The sequence below is a fragment of the Schistocerca americana genome, chromosome 3 (assembly GCF_021461395.2).
Source record: "Schistocerca americana isolate TAMUIC-IGC-003095 chromosome 3, iqSchAmer2.1, whole genome shotgun sequence".
NCBI classification, from domain to species: domain Eukaryota; kingdom Metazoa; phylum Arthropoda; class Insecta; order Orthoptera; family Acrididae; genus Schistocerca; species Schistocerca americana.
Genome location: NC_060121.1, coordinates 805,482,915 through 805,504,626, shown reverse-complemented (window position 1 = coordinate 805,504,626; position 21,712 = coordinate 805,482,915). Strand labels below are relative to the sequence as shown.

Below are 21,712 nucleotides of genomic sequence, written 5' to 3'. Positions count from 1 at the left end.
AGACTCAAACTCAGGACCTTTGCATTTCACAGGCATGTGCTCTACCGACTGAGCTATCCAACTCGACTCACGACCTGCTCTCACAGCTTCAATTCCACCAATACCTCGTTTCCTACCATCCAAACCTTTTACAACAACAACAACTAGTACTACTTCTACTATGACATTTAGAAGTTCAGTTGTCAGTTGGTCCTGGGATTTTTCTACTACTCGTCATCTTGTTAACCTTTAAAAATGATTATTTAATGTGGAAAATGCTAAGTTTCACTGTGGTTTGGAATCCATTTTGGATTGGAGGACCCACCACATCTGTTTTAGTAAGATAGTTCCTAGGTCAGAAAAAGACAAGGGCATACAACCCCTAACAGGATAATTCTTAGTGAAATACTAGTGTGTTAAAGCGAAATTTTAGATTGAGGACAACTTTAATTTACCTTAACAATTAGCACATGAACCACAACATTAAGGAAATATGCTGGTTTTTCAGCTATGCTTGGTAGCTGTGTTCATTTACTTCTGCTTGCGTAATATTTATTAATATATCACTATACTGCAGGTTATTTGTGTGCACCTATTCATTACTCAATTTCTGGTCTTACACTAGATTCCTCTTACACCAAACTTAGACTTCTGACACCATGTTACATTAGCACCTAGATTTGCATCATACTGTTGTTGGTCAACACCGTGTTTTGTATATGGTATTTTAAGAGTGCAATGTTTTAGTTGTTGTCTTGTTTTACCTATATACATTACAAGATGCACTTCATTCAATGTTTTTGTATTCTCATTACCTAGAAATCAAGTGATCTTCTTTAAGCTTATTCAGTGGTCACATATTTCCACATTGTACTTGCCTTGTAACTGTTTTTGACTATATGCAGTAGGTTAATACAACTGATATACAGTACCACCTTTTATATTTTTACAAGAAGTTTAGTTCTAAAATTTAAAAAAATGTAAATAAAATTAAAAAGGAATTTTATCCCAATATAATCTGTTTACTAGCGTCACATAAATACAGGCATGAATGTACAGTACATAGTGCATTGTTTTGTATACTACTTGGATGTAACTTCTTCCTAATGCTGTATTGTTATGATTGTATTTCTATGTGTTTATTACTACAGTACCACCTGCTAGTCATTTCTAACATCTTTGGTTTGACTTGTGATCCATGTGGTGGTTATGAGCGTGAGCAGTCAGTGCAACATACATGATATTTTTTGTATTTTTTTTATTTAATTTTTTTTAATTGACATGCCAGTGTATCACTTTCTTCACATTCCTGGAATGACATGTTGTGACTTGACATTCTGTATTGCATATACAATGGAGATGTATTGAAGTGTATTTGCATGAGGTATGTTACCATTTGTGAAAATATGATCCAACATTATTACATCTGACCTGATAATGCTTGTAATTGTTGATCTATATGCTTTACAGATCCATTGATGGCAACTTAAATTTGCCAAAACCAGTCATCATAAAATGACTGTTGACATTTTCATGCCTATATTTCATATTACTCTAGACCATCCCCTTCTTGAGTGATATCCAGCATAAATAATAGTTAATAAGAAAGATTTCTTATTATACTAAACACAATAATTTTCAGTTCTTAATACAGACAATTTGTGAAAAAGAGTGATTGCCTATAGGGTTTTTTGACTTTTGTTTTCAATTTACAGATGCTGCACTGGTCATATGCACACAGGAGGCTCATTAAAGATCTTTGTACCAAAATATAATACATAATATAAGTAAGAAAGTAAAATCATTGTAAAAATTGTCTTTATAATGTGTACTCTCTGTAGTTATGTAAATTTCACTTAATATACAATGTATTTCTGTTGTTAGTCACAAATACTGTTGATGACTAATGTACATAGAAATATGTGTGAGAATGGTAAGATCTCTGAGGAGACCTGCTGGAGAGGTGTGGTTTTCTGTTCACATAATATTCTTATTGATGTATTTTGCAGAAAACGTTGTTTGCCAAATTAGGATAGGTATTTTATTTTATGAATAAACTGGCAATGGCTTTTGCATTAGACTTAATCATTGTTGAGAACGTCAGTGTGGAAAATAATCCAAAATTGTACATCAATAACTTTGGGCACCCCAGTGAATAATATCACACAGAAAAATCAGTATTAAGATATCCATAAATAAAGTGCCCCCAGTTAAGCCTGCTTGTCCCCCTTAGTAATCCCTCTGTTAAATAATACTTACAAATATTACCTTACAGTAGCCTGAAAACTGTTAGTACTACTCATAGTCAACTGCATTAAGAAATCTGTTACTACAGCTATTATGATATTCTATAAAATAGTAATTATTCCTACTTTACTTAAATAAATAACAATACCTCAAAATTCAGAGCTGAACCATTGTTGGGAATATACACTGTTTTCTTGCTGGAACCTTGAACATGGCAGTTGCTGAAGCTGGCACCTCCATTACATCTCATCAGAGAAATAAATCATACTCTAGTCAAAATAACAGTGCGAAATATTTTAAACTGCCCTATATGTTTGCGAGAAAAACTTATTTGTTACATTTTCCAATTCATGAGTGCAATGAATTGTAAGGCTGACAAAATAAAATTGTTTTTCATATTGTTTATTAAATAGTAACAATTATCCATTGCAGCCACCCTCATCTGAAATGTGCAGCAATATGACCTCATGATACTAATACCATGTATTGTTATACCTTAAAGATTGGAACTGCAAGTGGGCAACCACATGTTACCACCAAGATAATAATATATTTGGCAACACATTCTGGAGCATGTCACGAAGGAGCTGCAGAAAGTGACAAGGCAAGGAAAGGAAATTTCAGACTGGGTTTTTAGTTTTAAGCAGAAGCAAATTATGTAGCAAGTATGTAGATGTTATGGAACAACTGAATTGTTTGCCTGAAAAATGTTGCAGTCAACACTTTTGTCAAAAGGGAGTTAGAGTTGGAATAGTGTTGTATCTGGCAGTAAGCATCTGCTGGTTTAAATGTTTGCACCCAGTGTTGTTTTTGTTACCATCATCGAACTACAAAATTCTTTGCTGTGGAGAACTATGTCATAGGCAAAGGCATTGTGGGTAATGATTGTAATGCTATAATAAAGTGTAAAATTAACAGCTGTGACTTGAAGGACAATAAACACAAGGCACTCAGGTCTAGTGGATGTCCTTATATATCGAGGAGAAATGATCGTCTTCCTGGAAAATTGCCACCTGATAGGGTGAGTGTAACAATGCTGTAACTACTATCCATAATGATAAAAAAATCATAATACATTTAGCTGAAAAGTTGTATGTGTTAAATATTTTATAAGTTTCAATATAGTAGTGCAATACTTAGTCAAAACTGGAATGTTTTGAATAGTCTCTCAATTTTTCATGTGATTTTCATTTGAATGTGACAGAAGTTCAAAATATTAGTGCAGTAATGGAATTTCATTATTTTCTAGGAAGGAGTTCTCTACTGCCAGTTTTCATGTGAAGATGTATTGGCCAATGGTAACGTGTAACTCTTCTGGAGATTTTACACTCTTATTTATGACAAGCAGATACAATTTTTGTCTTTCCAGTGCATTGAGATAGCTGTTATGAAGAGACAAATGGAATAAACTATGTCTCAGCACTATTGATAGCTTAACAGTATAATAATTTGACATTAGATATTGGGAAGGTTTTGTTAAAAAACACTGCATAATTTTTTGCACATTACACTTCACAGATTGACAAATTAAAGAGCATTTTGCCCATAGAATACAAAAGAGGAAAGTATTCCAAAATGCCTCACAGCACCTGGTATCATGACAAAGGCTTGTTGAAGAAATATACTGAATCATTCCAAGACAAGAAGAGTAATGTGCTACTTTTTAAATTGTAAGCAAGTGTAAAAAATAGCTCCTTTTTCGGAAGAAGTACCCTGGAGTAAATAGCATTGAAAATATGTACACAGATATTTTGAGAGGCAATTTGAAATTAAAATTAGATGTACCAAGGTCAGATGTGTATTGATATAAGGACAAACTTTTTATGCAGATGGTTAATGTACATTTTGCAGATGGAATTAAAAAAGCTGAAACAGGAATATCACCATGTCAGGAGTGAAGCAGCAAAGAAAATACTTGTCACTGATACATATGGGAAAAAGTGGAACCACAGGTAATATTGTACATCAAATGTATTTACAATTATGAATATGGACAACCATCAGTTATATAATGGGATGACAACAATGTAAATTTGTGCCAGACTGGGACTCGAATCCAGATTTCCTGCTTATAGCGACTGGTCTCCTTACCATTTGGCTATCCGAGAATGAACTACAGCCGGACCCAAACTTCCATATGTCATTAACCATGTGTCTGCAATCTATACTCATACATCCATTATGTATTTTCCCTTACAGGGGAGACATTTTACTTAAAAGTTGCTTGCCCAGTGTTGATGGATAAATATGATATTGCAGTGCCTGTGTTGTTATGAGTTACAATGCAAACTTGCTTTGGACAGGCATGCATGTTAATGACATTTGGAAGTTTGGATCTGGTCATGAGTCATGCTCGGATAGCCAAATAGTAAAGTGACTGCTCATGATAAGCAAGAAATCTGGGTTTGAGTCCCAGTCTAGTACAAATTTGCACGCATGTCTGAAGGTACTTTGCATCATAATTTAGAATAACACAGGCACTGCAACATCATAGGTAATTTTGTGACTTTGTTTATCAATCTTCAGCAGGTACATTTCTGTCTACAGCTGAATCATTCTTCTTTAATTCATCAACTGTAGTACTCTTGATACTACCTGGCAATACCTAATACTGGGAGCAACACTGCTTCATGTGTCTTTGGTATGAAAGAAATCTGAAGAGAAGTTCAGGAGGGACATCTTCATTCATTCTGAAATATCTTCTAACACATTTCGCTTCAGCCCCTGATGTTGAAGTTTGGATTCTGATAATCTGATTTGACCATTACACAACTGGCAAATGATTATCTTTTTTCAAAATCTGATTGTCTGTGAACATTTCACTGCTGTACACCTGAAATTCCTTGTTACATACAGTGCATAGTGTCCTACCATATAATAGAAATTTTGTTCTTATAGGGAGGAAAAAAAGTCATTTCGTATGTATCGCCCAGATGATTGTATTCCAGTCAGGGCCAATGCCAAAGATACTCATTCAGAATAACTGAGTATGTCTGGCTACAATTTTTTTCTGATGACTCTGGTTTTCTGATGACTCTGATTCTCAAAGGGGATAATAAAGTCATAACATCATGTAGCTATGGGTTTTTCAAAGCATTGCAAAGAGGCTGAGAGGTACAGGGAAAGGAAATCTTCCCTCTCTAACATTTCACTTTTCACTATCTTCTACAGTAAACTTTTGCCAATCAAAAGGGCCAAGAAGAAAAACTTATATGATATGTACCAGCACATCCTAGCTGAAAAACAGTATTTCTCTAAGCAACTGTCAAGTGAATTTAACAAAAACAGTCAGTCCAGATCACAAATGATGTTCATTTATTAGGTAACCAGTTTCAGTCATAGGAAGTCCATCTTCAGGCCAGCATGTATGAAATTAACAAAGTAGGCCAGGAATAATACAACTATTCACCTTACACATGGTGTGCCAGGAGGAAAGGAGGAATGGTCGGTATTCAGGAACATGACAGGAACAATCAATTGAAGCAAAAAGTCTAGCAAATGTGGCCTGTAACTGCATACCTTAAGAGCTTTGAGCAAGCACTTTGTCATCATTGAACTATGAAACAAATCTCTTCTAATGTAAGCTCTTTACTTTCCATATTTTGAGAGGTGGCAGTATGGACCAAAACAAGAAAACAATATTCAGTCAACATAGGCTCTAAAGTGCATACCTCAGAGCTATGAGCACTTGTTCATCTTAGCTACTGTGAAACACTTCTCTTCCACTAAACAAGTACTCATAGGTCTTAAGGTATGCATTTTAGAGTCCATATTTACTAGACATTTTTTCTTGTTTTGGCCTATACTGCTTCCTCCCAAAATATGGAAAGCAAACGGCTTGTAGTAAAAGAGATTTTTTTCACAATATCAAAGGTGAAGATGAAGAAGTGCTCTTTCATTATACATTTTAGAGCCCATTTTACTGGACTTTTTTGCTTCAAATGGTTGTTTCTGTTATGTCCTTGAATATTGGCCATCTTCCTGGGACAAATTGTATAGTGTTAAGTAAGCAACACAATTACAAAATAAAAGTGCAAGATGTATACACCTATTGGCGACACATGGAGCTGATATGCAGAGCCATTATATGTGCTAACACAGTGGTACTAGCTAACAGGCACCTCCTAGCATGTGCAATGCCTCCAGGCATCACCAATGGGTATATACATCCTGTAATTTTATTTTATAGCTGTGATACTTACTTAATGCTTCTAAGGTGAATAACTGAATTTTTCCTGGCCTGCTTCATTAATTTAACACTTTTATATTTGTCTGAAGATTATCTTTCTATGGCTGAAGCTGGTTACCAAAAAATAAACACAATTTGTGAGCTAGACTGGTTGCTTTTGTTAAATTATGAGAAAAGATAACTGCTATTGCAGTTATGAATTTCAAATTATTCACAAGTGAATAGTGGATTTGTATATCTGTTTGGTTAAACCTATTGACTGATTGATTGATTGAGGACTGAAAACATAATGCTGAAGTACATGTTTAGCACAATTGCAACAGTGATGGTGTTAAATTTTACAGTATCTTCTGCTGCTGCTTGTACAAATTTTTATTCCAAAAGACATTATACATATAATTTATTTCTATAATTCATATCTACAATCACAAAAATTGTCATCATATGATCACTTTCAATCCATAGTGACAATCTTATTATCTGTTTAAAATATAATATCCTACCAGGTTTTGAACAGATCTGAACATGGTCACTGTGGGCCAACATCTATAGTCTGACACCAATCTTTGTGATCATAGACTTGGATTAAAGAAAAATTCTATATATCCTGTATTACTATTTTTATTTGAGACTATGTCACAGCTTGTAAAATATTGTGTGTTTTGACCTGTTTTGCTGTATTTTCTGAAAATAAGATTTCTATTTCTGTAATGAGTAACACTGAAACCTCTATGTGTTTCAGCAGTACAATGTTTTAACTGCATAGATACAAAGTTTTTCATTCAAGAAAATTAAAATAATCATATTCTTTCAAAGTTATGTAAGAAATGGAATAATAATTGTTGCTAAATATATGCAGACTGGCATTTTACCTCATATATACTGCCTGTATCAAGAAAGCCAAAATAGGTAGGCATCAGTTGTTTGGTCTCCTCTAAAATTTGCCTTTTGTTAGGTACAGTGTTATTCAGGTGAAAGATTCAGTTCTCAATTTATCTGATATGAACAAATGATGAGGGAACGGTGCTACTGAGTGTGGGGTCCAATATAATTTAAATGTGAAGCAAAATGTTAAAAATGTTAAAAATTATACTACAATAGTAAAGACTGCAAATACACCTAATAAATATATATTTAGGTGGAAACACAAACTGTTGTGTTGGCAGAAGAGCCAACACCGTGTTACTAGAGGAGGCTGAAATGCACGCGTTTTAGCTCACGTAGGCTGGCGTGAGAAGGGAAGAACTATACTGATGTGAGGTCTGGAACATGACAAGGAATTAGAATTCAGAAAGCGGACGTAATTCGTTTGATACTTAACTTTAATCCATTAATGATGAATGTCGCTCTTGACGGTACATGATTCACAATATTGTCTGTTCAGAATTCATTCTAATTACTGAATATGGCGCCTTGCTAGGTCGTAGAAAATGACGTAGCTGAAGGCTATGCTACACTGTCGTTTCTGCAAATGAGAGCATATGTAGGTAGTGAACCATTGCTAGCAATGTCGGCCGTACAACTGGGGCGAGTGCTAGGGAGTCTCTCGACTAGACCTGCCATGTGGCGGCACTCGGTCTGCAATCACTGATAGTGGCGACACGCGGTTCCAATGTGTACTAATGGACTGTGGCTGATTTAAAGGCTACCACCTAGCAAGTGTGGTGTCTGGCAGTGACACCACACAAACTATGTAATCAAAAAATACTTCTTACAAGAGTATGACAATGCATAGTCTTAGTATCATCAGCTTATTAGTGCTGTGAATTTGACCTGAAGATGGTTGCAAGGAACAGCTGAAACTGATTATAGTGTAACTAGCTTCTGATTTGATCTCTTCATCTCAGACTTGCACTTTCAACTAGTATCATCTGTAATTTGATCTGGATAATCCAATATCTGTCTTCCTCTATTGGACCTTGTAGTACCATTCTGTGATGTCATAACAGATGCATTATTATCCTGTCCCTTGTTGTAGATAGTGTTTTCCACACATTCTATCTTTCACCGATTCTACTGGGTACTCCTCTTGTCCTATCTCATCAACTCGCTTAATTTCCAACATCCTTCAGTAACACTGTACGTCAAATGCTTTGACTCTTTTCTTTCCACTTTTTACAACAGTCTTCTGTATATGTATTAACATACTGAAAAATGAAATTACTCAAATAATAATATTTTTTATGTTGTTCTACTTTATCAAGTATCTCTGCTTCAACTTATGTAGTTCCTTACTTCCACTTTTATGTTTCTGCACTAATAGCTACCTGTAATCTTCAACACCACAATCTACAGTTGTTACTGAGTCAAGTTTTGTGTTTACACTATCATATACTTGTTTCATGATGTATATATCACTGTTATTGCTATGGTTAAAAAACTTGGATCACACTCAGTGCTCACCACCAGAAGTTAAGAGTTGGTGAATTTAGCTATAAATAGATATAGAGACACCTTATAGCTGTATAACAACATTATGAAAGGGTAAATAGCTACTCACCACATAGAATAGCCATTGACTTATAGACAGGTACAATGAAAAGGATGCTATCAGTATTCAGCTGTAGGACTAAGTCTTTCATCAGATGTAGGAAACACACACACATTCACTGAATACAACTCATGCACTCATGACAACTTCCATCTCTATGCCCAATTACAACTGCATATGGGGCGAGCACCAATGTTTGCGTGGGTGGATAATGGGGGTTCAGAAGAGGTGTGGGCCAGGGAAGAGCAAGTATAGCAGGGTGTTGAGAGTAGATGCTAGTGCTATCTGTGAGAACATGCAGGGATGTGGTGGGGACAGGTTAGGTATTCTAGGTGCAGCATTGGGAGGCTGTACTGGTGGGTGGGTGGATTGGTGGGAGGAGGAGGGGGGGGGGGTGGATGGGAGAAGAGAGAATAGAGAAGTAGAAAGGACTATGCAAGTGTGTTTGTGGGATAGCACACACACATTCTATCTCACCAATGCTCCTGCATAATCCTTTTCCCTTCTCTACTACTCTTCCTCTTTGTGGTGAGTAGCAAATCTACATTTTGTTGTTATTCCTTCCTGGATTTTCCATTTTTATAGCTGTATGGTCAGCTTCATTTTTTCTTAGTAAGTTTAAAGTACTGAATGCATACTGTGGCTGAAAATCAAGTAAGATCTATTAAATTTAAGTACAGACATAATGAAAACAAGGAAAGAGAAAGGGAAAAAGGAAAGCATCTGAACAGACATTTAACATGTTGATTACATGCTCTTCAACATTACTACATGAAATAGTGTTATTTACAAGTACTTTAATGTCTTATTATGTATAATGGCAATTGTAATTAAAGCATGGAAACCACAAAATTGGGAAAAGTAATTGCTCACCTGCAGATGACTGATGGGTGATACATAGATACTTACAAGATCATATGTGTTATGCCCCACTCATCAGTCATCTGTAGATGAATGGCTGAATGCTTAATTTTTTATTCTGTTGAACTTAGTTGAAATATGCAAGGTTTTTATTATAGAATACATTTAAATGAAACAAAAACTTTGTCTTACCACAGATGGTAAACTAATTAGTTGAAGTGCCATATAGTATGGGTGAAGACTGTACCAGCCATTTAAGTGCTCCTTCATCACTAGCTTTGCCTCAATCGGAACTGTTAAAATACAAACAGCGTGTATAAGAACTAAGATGTACTAAAAATGTCAGCTGAGTTACCTATTATGTCAATATACAATGAAATACACAATGTGGCTTAAGATCTCTTGGTAGCCACGCAACTTTTAAGTTATGCATGTAAGGATATATAATGGGAAACACTATGCATCATTGTAGTAGACATGATTGTAGGTTAGAATAATATGAATCAGATATGACTATGATGACAAGTTAGATACATAATTGGTACCAGAGTTGAATTCTTACATCAACATACGTGTGTGAGACATGGTAGGTGAGTCACATGGACATGTGCTCTGACAGATAGGTTGTAACTACTTGGCCACATCTCACCAACACTCACTATAGTGTACTGAATGCTGACTCCAGTAACACAACATCCTAGTACCTATACAATAGCCCAGTGCTTTATTCCTGCTTACATTTCTGGAGTTTAGGGAATAGAATGTTTGCATCAGCTGTGTGATTTATTCCTTATTTTCTGTTGGTGTCAACTGTAGTGACCATCTTCACAGGAAGAAGAAAAGCTGTACATAAGCTGCAACTGAAACTGGTAGAAAATAAAGAATAAATTATACAGCAGATGACAAATGCGCATTCTTCAAATACCTGACAGCTGAATGATGTCACATCATTAAACAGGTAAATTCATGGACTTGCTAACTGGTTTTACAGATTTTGGCTGACAACAACTTTGGCTTTATATTAGTTTCTCATTTAAACACCATTTCTTTATCATATGGCACATGGAAGAAAATGTGTCCCATTAATTAAAAGTATAACATGTACAAGATGTAGGACATTAAAATGCATGTAAAACATAACAATAATGTAACTAACAATTGATGATGATAATAATAATAACAAAACTACCATAAAGTTCAAAGGCAGACATCTAAGTTGTTAATACAATCAACTGTATTTGTGAAGCATATTAGCACATGTACTTTGGTTGAGCCTGATGTTAATTGTTGACAACATCTTATTTCATAGTTCAAACCAGCAACTTGGTAGTTACACATATTGTGGTCTAAGGTTCCTGTTGTTCTGCTTGGGTTCATATCTGTCCACTTATTTATTGGTTTGAAATCAGTGGTTCTCTTGTTTTCAGCTGTTTGTATATCAGACATTCCCAACTGTAGTCTATTCCATCATATATCATTGATATCCATATTTGAATCTTATTGAACTTTCTGATTAGCTACCATTAATACAAAGTTGACTCTTGATTTGATGAAGATCTTGTTAATGGTGTTGCTGATATAATTAGTGATAAGAAAATGAAAACGATCAACTTTACATTGGCAGATCATAGGAGAAGGAAGTTAACTGCTTACAAGCACCAATGATCTTGTTACTCCAAGATACTACAGTGACTGGAAAAGGTTTATTTGGGGAGGAGAGGTTGAGAAAATACTGTAAGTGCTGTGCAGTGAATTCTATATCTTTGTCACATTTCCAACCTCTGTAGTATTCAATCATCTTCTACACCTAGATTCAACTCATATTTTTCACATATGGTTAATATCTATGCTATGATTGCCTTTATAAGACTCCAAAAAAAGTCAGTGACATGCAAAAATAGGCAAATTTTAAATTCACAGAAATTTGAATAATTGCACTTATCAAAATGTAAAAATGTAATATTCTTTGACTGCATTAACAATGAGACACAGCTGGAATCAGTTAACTCATAAAAACATCATTTGTAACAATTTGTGGTGTATGAACTGGAATGATTCCATATGTCCAATGATAAATATAACAGGTGCCATTTTTTGATTCATTGATAGGATGCTGGGAAAATGGGGTCAGTTCATAAATTATATTGCTTTCAGAACGTTCATGTGACTTATCCCAGATTTTGACTACCTCTTGTCATGTCCTGAAATGAGGAATGCCATACCCACTATCCTTCCCACCCCTCCCATGTTGGTATTCTGCTGCCCACCAAAACTACACAATATCCTTGTCCATTCCTACACAACCCCTACTCCCAATCCCTTGCCTCATCGCACATTTCGTCTAATAGTCCTGGAAGCAAACAAGACCTGTCCCATACGTACTCCCACCACCACTTATTCCAGTCCAGTCACAAGCATCACCTGTCTCATCAAAGGCAGGCTACCTGTGAAACCAGTCATGTGATGTACAAACTAAGCTGCAACCACTGTGCTGCATTCTAAGTGCAAATGACAACCAACAAGCTGTCTGCTACATGAATGGCCACTGGCAATCTGCGGCCAAGAAACAGATGGACCACTCTGTTGCTCAGCACGTCACCTGACATGATGTTCTTCATTTCAATAACTTCTAATTATCTTGTGTCATCTGGATCCTTTCCACAAACACCATCTTTCTGAACTGCACAGGTGGGAACTCTCCCTGCAGTATATCCTACATTCCTGTAACCCTCCTGGCCTCAACCTTCATTAGGCATTGTCCTTACCCTTCTAGCCCCTTCCCTGTTCCCATTCCAGCAATACACAGCCCTCTATTCCACCAACACACCCTCAGTCTTTCTCCTTCTCTTCTTTCTGCTACCCCCACCCCCCTCCTCCCATTCCCCCACCTGCCCCCCCCCCCCCACCTGCCCCCCCTCCTCCCCACCCCCATGCTCTCTAACCTCCCAACTGATCCTAACTGCCCTCACACTATCACTACCTCATCCCTATATTTTCCAAGCAGCATTTTACTGTCCCCTCTTCCATCATGCACTGCTGCTCACAGTCTGGCCTCAGTAGGCAGATACTGTGGTCATAAACCAGACTAAAGGGGATTCTGAGCATATATGGAAAAAGACAGTGTGAATGGTTTGTCTGATTTGTGGAAGAGCATCATGGAAATGATGAAAATCCTGAGTTTGTAGATGCTAGAAGATAAATGGCAGCCAGCTTACGAAATTCCAAGAAAGTATTAATTGGATAATCTAGGAATATACCAGCCCCCTAACACTCACACAGGCACACTAAAGACAAGATTAGACTAATTACATAGGTATTTAAGCAATCATTCACGTCACATTCCCCATGCAAATGGAATGGGAAGGAACTCTTTACTGGTACAGCAGTAAGTATCCTCTGCTATAAATTTCACAGTGCTTTGCAAATTACACATGTAAATGCCCTATGCATCATCTTGCCACCTCCTAATTGATCCAATCACTTGTATGAGTCATTACTGGGAATCATTGAAACCTACTGCAGAACATGGTGTGCCACATAATACCGTGCTGTCTGGATACTGCCTGAACATTATAGGCCTACTGGATGGAACCTAAAGCAGATAGAGAAAAATATTCTTTTTCTGCCACCCACCAACATGTGAACACACATTGATTATTTTTATAGCTACTTATTTTACTCATACTTCTTGTTCTTCCCTATCATTTATATTTGTCCTCTTTCATTCTCTCTCCATTTCTTACCATTTTTCCTTCGACCCATTTCTTTGTTTTTGTCATGTTTCATTTGCACAAATTTTCTTTTCCTTTAAGCTACAACTGTTCTTTCTGTCATTATAATCTTCTTGTCTTTTCAGATCTCACTTCTTATTGGCTTTTCATCACAAACTGCCATATCATCTGGACACACTGTGTCCTTCTATACAGATTTAAATGTGGCTTTCCCATTACATACTTGCAAAGTGTGTAAAGTGAAACTTTGAATAACAACTTACTAATGAGATCTGCAAGAAAAATAATAACAATGAAGTAACCTAAAATATCAGTTTATGCTTACATATTATAGCTTGCACCATACACCATGTATAAGTGTGGAAAAGAATAACTGCTACACAGAATTTCAAATGCTCAAACATAAGGCTGCCGTCATTGGCCCGTCTGTAGAATACCAGTCCAAGGAGGAGAGCACACATCAAATGGTGAAATACCTGTATTGTGATGGCTACCTGAAACAAGTGGTTGGCAATATGAGGTAAATGTACTCATACTTTTTAGTCTAGATACAAAACATAGGTTAAAACAGGTGAGTGACAGTATTGAACTACTGTTAACAGATATTGTGTGGACACTTTATCATTGCAGTTTTACATAGGTAGGGGTTAATTTTTAAATATAATTGGTTAAGAGATCAGTATAAGTCATGCCTTTAATATGTTGTTTATGGCACTTCCAATATCACCAAGCAATTGCAGTAGCTAGAAAATCTTCAACTCCAAAGCTTGCTCTTGTTAATATTAATAAGAAACCACCACAGCTCAACTGATACATATTTATTGTATCATGACCCATCTCATTTGGAAGATCATCCATCATCAGACTAACTGCAGTTGGACAAAACAACAATTAGGATGAAAGCTATATTAACTTATGCATATAGATGACATGCAACCCACACTGCCAACAGTCTTCATAACAAATCCCTAAAGTGTGGTTCCAATACCATTACCAGTACTTGGAAGTGTAGTTATATAATGGTAAAGTCAAAGTGTGGACATGACTACTATATAAACACTCAGTCAATGTCCTGGCAGAAGCATGCTGTCTACAGGCTAGTGTACAGTCTATATATTAAACTGTCCAAACAGGGCCACTTCATGAGAGAAATACACTCATAAACATACAAGTATAATCCATCAAAATCATTACAAATAAAGACAATAATCTTAATTACAAGAATGTCGTTCAAGTGTAAAAGATACCTCACAGTTGTTCAAATGATTTGCAAAAATTTATACAAACAGAAGGAGACAAAACAATCCTGCACAATAAAGAGGAACAAATGTCAATTCTTACACACAGTTGTATCATTAGACAGATGATACAGTAAGTGACTGACTTATTGCGCATAATTGTTATGTTCTTCTTTTGTTTATTGCATTTTTGCAAATGGTTTGAATAACTATGTGGCTTCTTTTACACTTTATTGTCAATCCTGAGATCAAGGTTATTGTCTTCATTTGTAATGTTTATGAATTCCACAGCTGATAAGTCATACTCAACAGGTGCCAACCAGTATGTTTGTGTGTGCACATCTCTTGTGGAGTGGCCCTATGTGGACAGTCTGTTGTACACAAAATGCCAAGTTGGCTGCACTCACTACTTACTGTGCTTCTATCATGCCATTGACTGAGTATGTATATGGTTGTCATGTTACAGAATTTGTCTTTATCATTATGTAAGATAACTAGGTTTTTTTAAAGTAATGATACCAACATAACACTGTGGTGATTTGTTATGGAGGCTGTTTGCAGTGTGTGTTGCAAACCACTCATGTATGTAAGTTACTATAGCTTCTATCCTAATTTTTGTTTGTTTGTTTGATAAACTGCAGGTAAGCTGATGATGCTCTTTTGAAGAAAACTGGGTGTGACATAATAAACATGTATTGACACAGTTATGGTGATTTCTTATTAACATTAAATTGCAGTAGCTATTCTCAGTTGTTTTGTGTACACTGATTTGCTTTTTTATATTGCTTGTTTTATTTTCTCATTGTTGCTCCAAGTACATCACCGTATTAGAGTATGACTCCCACAATACCTACAACAATTGGTGATCACTTTCACCGTGTGGCAGTTCTGTTTCAAAGATGCACAAATCAAGGATGCAGCCTGCCAGGCTGTGAGGAGGAGGTGGCACTTGTTCTACAGCAGCACTCCTCTCCTCATGGGTAAGTCCATGTATATTTACATTTGCAGCCTTCGTCACCAAGTGTCTGCATTACCATATGGCTACATGATTAGTAAAAACAAAAAACAAAAAAAAAGTTCTCTTCAGAATGTTGGAAGCTTTTCCAAAATAACTTGTGGACACACTCTGCACTGGACTCATTTCATAATAAGATGGGACTGAAGCAGAGGGAAGGTCACAATTTAACACATCAACGACAGCGAAGCATTGGCTTAGCTGAAGGAGGACTGGGGAAAGAGATCAGGTGTCTTCCCTAGCTAAGAAAGCATTCTAGCATTTAGGTTAGATAATTTAAAGATAAATAATATTAACTGGGAAATACTTCCTCCTGTTCTGCAACATTTTACACAATTCATAATTTTTCACATCATCAGCAAGCTGAAACATGACCAAACAAATACAATTTTGCAGAGTGTTAGGAATTGTTTCCTACTGAATATTAATGTATTCTATCAAGTGCTGATGGAATATTCAGTTATGTAATTTAAAGAATTCACAAGGTTTTTTAATTGAATTACCAAATGAACTTTAATCAAGGTTCTCTGCAACATGAATAAAATAATGCCTGAACAAAAGTGTCACCTCACTTAGTGGATAGACCTGAAGACAGATGACCATTGAAATTGAGACTGGAGGAGTGATGGGAAGAGATTAGAAAATAATCTCTCTCCCTTACGTGAAGGCCTTTAAAACAAAATAAATTTTGGTGTGGAATGCAATAAATTTTAATGGAAGGTAAATACCGAAGGCAGACAAGGCAAATGATCAATAATAGCCCATAAATCTTTAAAATGTTTCCCACACTTTTCTCTCCATTGCTTGAAACAGAGGTCAAGTTTTTATCTAGGCCAATGGCTGACCTAATTTCATTGTATTACAATAAACCAAAACAACATAAAAACAGTAACAAAGAATTTGTCTACTACAAGTATCACTAACTTGGGGTTTCTTTCATTGGAGGAAGCAGCAGTGTGGCATACTGTACAGTGCTTGGCAGGACATCATAAGCTTGTTATTCAAAAAATCTTTGGGGGAGTGAGGATCAAGCAGAACTGTTATGCTGTGTGTGTGACTGCAAGTATTTCTGACAGACATCCACCTGACAACCCTTTCTGCAGTACCTTCCAACCCACAACAGTCAGAGAGCAGACTTTACACCAAAATGATGTCAGAATCTGAGCACAGTGACAGATGCCACATGGCAGGCAAAGACATCACAGTGTGTTGGAGCAGTGCATTCTCTGAAGCTTCTCCATTCACTGCCACTTCATCTCCAGAAAATGATAACACGCATTCCCAGTCAGATGTGGCTGCAATTAACTAGAACCCCCAGCAAACGTAAAGTAAAGTTTCTGATGTGGTTGGTGGCACAGCACATGACACAGATCCCTGGTGTGTGAGCACTGATGATTTACGTGATGGGACATTGATAGAGATCTTCTCTCACAAGTGTTTCAGACAGATAGCAGATTGGTTACAGAAAGTATTTGATCTTTGAAGAAGACTGTCCAAGATTAGGAGTTATGTGGTGACAAGGAATACCTTATCAGTTCTTGCACAACTGACCAGGAAGCAATACAGACCTTCTGTGAAGCCCCAAAATAGCATAAAGTATGCATGTGGCACAATGCCAGACCCTGAATCTTCCACACGCTCTACAACAAATCCCAGAGAACCTCAGAACTGCACCTGCATGCCATCCAGAAACTCCGCTATGAGGTGCTAAATAACTTGGTTAAGAAATGCTCCACAGTACAGATGTTGAATATATCAAATGAACTCTTGAATTATGATAATTTTTCAGAGGCATTGTCACATCTAGAACACCTCTGTGTGCTGTAGCTGATAGCATATCCCGATGTAAAGTATCATATGTGGTGACCTCCTGTGCTGTGACCTTTGAGTGATAGATGCTCACAAGCCAAGACTGAATTTGGGTGTATGTATGTCAATATGGAGGATCTAAGGTACTTTCTGAATGCAAAGAGGAGCACCCTAAGCCCATCCACATGAAGGGCAATGGCTGGAAAAAGGTGTGTCCTTCCATTGCTGGCAGTCTGTGCCAACATTGACACATCACAACTTAACCACCTCAACATAGTCTGTGATGAAGTGAAGGAGGCATTTACTACCCTGGGAAACATGAAGAACTTGTAGGAATTTGTGATGTCAATCACTGTATAAGCACTGCTTGGCACAGCTGCTCTGGCTTTTAGGGCCACTGGGCTGCTGGAACTGAGATTTCTGTATCTGTGGTGTGGATTGGGCCTGGAAAATCACACAGTAATTGCCATCAGCTGTGGGTGCCCTGCTTTGCAGGAACTCATTGTCAGGGATGCTGAGCTGCTATCTGATGCTGCCTTCTCTCCTGAGGGATATTGTACCAAATTCTATCCACCTGGAGTGTTAGATCATCAAAATCCAGAACTGGTTGAAGGGCCTTGCCATGATGCTCCAAACATTATCAGTTGGAGAGAGATTCAGTGACCTCTGTAAAGGGACACCGTTTTTACTTTTCCTTAACAGAAGTAGTCAAAACCAGAACTAATTTTCGAATTTTGGACAGATCAGTATTATATCAACTGTTTATCTGAAATTTTTTGTATAATTGTATACACAATATATTATTTTTCACGTTAAAAACTATGAAATTGAATTAATTTACTTTCATTGTTACAATAAACTGTACATATAGTTAAAATTATTTTTTTTAGAAACATTTCAAACTGCAAAACATTTGGCACACTTAAAATTTCTATTGTTAATTAACAATCTGGTACCATTTGTAATGTTTATTTCTGGATTCATTTCTAAATTAATAGAAATCAATTTGTCAAGAAAATTTTCTTATTACTGCAGAGTGAGGAAGTAGTAGTGGGCATGCCTCTGATGTGATCAGATGTGTTTTTGTATTCTGGAAGAACAACATACTTTTGGCTTTGTTAAAGTGAAAATTCAAAACACAATGTGATATAGTAAATATTGAAGCAAATAAACATAAAAAAATCTGCATAGGCATTCATCAAATTTATTTATGTCAGTTGGGACATGAGAATCTAAAATGTGAAAATTTCAGCTTCAAGAATCAGACCCCTAGCCATGAAGAACTGGAGCCAACTATGAGAAAAGAAGATATGTAAAAAAATTATTGTAAATCTTCCTCCTCTCATATTTTTTTAAAAAGACTTTACCATCAAAAATAGTAGAGACAACAACAAAAGAGGGAGAGGTAGATTACAAGTAGTAGCATTGTCCAGGATCAGTTGACTAATAATGAAGTTTTGTCTGTTGCAGGAAGAAAGTACTTTATTGCATTTACAATTTATGTATGAATGAATTTCCAATGAGATAACGACAGAAAACTGAGGGCTGCCCAACAAGCAAATCATATCAACAGTGATGATGAACTACCAACAATGACCGACAGGATACAATGAAAGACAACTTTGCAACTACAAGCAGGGACATAAAAAAGGAAAGATAAGTAAAAACTATTTGTGAAGTTAATTTGTTTGTGGACTAGTGTGCTTGTTAACAAAATGCATAGGGGCAAGGGTAGGAGTGGGGCAGAAGGGTAAGCTGTAGGATCCAGTCAGGACTTTTCTGAGCTGAGTGAAATTGTAGTCAGCAAAGAAACAGGAAAAACTGATATTTTGCAGTTAATTTTTGTAAAAATAGTAGAAACGAAGACAGATAACAATAGCAAATAAGACGAAGTGTAAGATCAAGTAGACCAACTTAGTAATCAAGTTTCAGAGCTAAAAAATGGTTTGTCAGAGTGGTTAAAAAGTGTGAATGAAAAAGTTGATGTTTTAGAAAATAGATTTATTGTTTTGGAAAATGAGTTGATAGCTGAGTCAGTGAGACAATCAAAAAATGTTGATGATGTCAGAGTTGAGCAGAAGGCCAAAGCAGAAAAATGGAACTAAACATCACCAGTTTAAACCAACAAACTTTAAATGTTGAAAACAGTATGCATACTAATGTAATTGTTTTAGATTAAAAAAATCAGCAGCTTAGAAAAATTGCATTCTCAAAAGTCTGTGTGCAAACAATGGTATTACATGGTCCAACACTCCTATCAAAAGTTCTCTATCAGACAATTTATACCCAGTGGATTTTCTGCACCACTGTAGACATAGTTTTGTGTCAGGCATGAATGACAACCAAAAAACTAAATTTCTTAAAAGATTTCTTGAAGGCAAAGCTCTTCCATGGGTAATTTAAGTTGGTGGGAAAAATATCAAAGTTTTGTGAAAAGTTTTTAAATGAATTTTGGTTCAAAGCTGAACACGAGAGAATCAAAAGTGAATTTTTCAATGGTCCTAATTATAGGAATAGAGATGGTACTTTGAGAGAGTTTTGTAAGAACCACCTTAAAAATTTAACACGCCTTCACAAACCATTTGACGAAATGATGAAATTTCAATTGCGTGATAAGTCACACAGATTTTAAGGCCGTAAATTCAACTAAATACTTAGGGATTACAATTACAAATAACCTAAATTGGAATGATCACATTCATAATATTGTGGGCAGAGCAAACGAAAGACAGCGATTCATCGGCAGAGCACTTAGAAGGTGCAACAGGTCTACTAAAGAGACTGCTTATGCCAAGCTTGTCCCCCCTTTTCTGGAGTATTGCTGTGCAGTGTGGGATACGCATCAGGTGGGACTGATGGATGACATCAAAAAAGGTCAAACAAGGGTGGCTCATTTTGTACTATTGTAAAATAGAGGAGATAGTGCCACAGACATGATATGTGAATTGGAGTGGCAGTCATTAAAACAAAGGCTTTTTTTGTTGTGAAGGGATCTTCCCAAGAAATTTCAATCTCCAGTTTTCTCCTCTGATTGCAGAATATTCTGTTGGCACCCACCTACGTAGAATCATCACAATAAAATAAGAGAAATCAGTGCTCACAGAGAATAATTTAAGTGCTCATTTTTCCTGCATGCCGTTCGAGAGTGGAACAGGTGGTTCATTGAAGCGTCTGCCAGGCACTTTATTGCAAATAGCAGAGTAATCATGTAGATGCAGACCTTGATTGATGCACTTAAAAGGAGATTACCAGAAAGGTTGCAGTGGGATTTAATACACAGATCCAACAACTGTCTTGAACAATTTTTATGATATATTGGCAGGCTGGATAGCGCAATAGAAAGAAGTGTTTACGGTACCATAATAACTGGAATGATAGAAATCACAACAGGAGTAATCAGAGAAACAGAGATAATGGTAACTTCTATCAGGATCAAAGTGTCAATAGAGAGAGAAATTTTGAACATCAGCAAGATAGGAAGAATAGGGATAACCATGGAAATTGTAATAGAAGAAACAATCATGGAAGTAGCTACCCAGAAAATGGCAGTTTGCCTCAGTGAAGATCCAAAATTTTGGGTCGAGGAAATACAAGAAGCACAGGACCCCCAAGTTACACTTGCAATTAGACAATAATAACAGTGTTCATGATATGGCATATGTATCTGAAATTGAACAGAAGGAATATCAGATTTCTCATTTATGTTTTGATCAAAAGTTTTGGGGTACTATATTTAATTATGGTGATACAGATGCTAATCACAAACCAGGGTGTGAGAGTAGTGAGAATTTTGATGTGGTATGTACTAATGATTTCTTAGAAAACAGTGTTATTGGTGTATGTAAATCAGGTGATGACTGTATTGGATCTGAACCAGGTGATATTTTTGATGTAGATGTGAATGAGAGCTGTGAAATAACTGAAGTTGGTAAGTCTGAGACTGGTGGCTTATTGCAGATGAATGTAGGTGAGGTAAGTGACTTTGATGGAGATGAAACTTGTATTGTTAGTGATGTTGTTGATGAGGTAATTTTGGAGGAATATGATGATGAGTATCAGGTATTTGTGGAATTTAAGAATAATGAAGTCTCAGTGTTATTTGTGAATGATGCAGGCAAGTGATGTATGTGATTTTGTAAGTGAGAGTCATGG

General features: G+C 36.4%; 1 protein-coding gene across 1 annotated transcript in view; it reads right to left on the bottom strand.

Moving 5' to 3' along the window:
• LOC124607216 (ATP-binding cassette sub-family G member 1) overlaps nt 1-21,712 on the bottom strand; it is a 485,230-nt gene that overhangs the window by 15,645 nt on the left and 447,873 nt on the right. Inside the window, exons 9-10 of the mRNA XM_047139486.1 lie at nt 13,824-13,992; nt 9,960-10,060 (exon numbers count right to left, since the gene is read on the bottom strand). Coding sequence (XP_046995442.1) covers nt 9,960-10,060; nt 13,824-13,992 — 270 coding nt within the window. The remainder of the gene's footprint in view (nt 1-9,959; nt 10,061-13,823; nt 13,993-21,712) is intronic.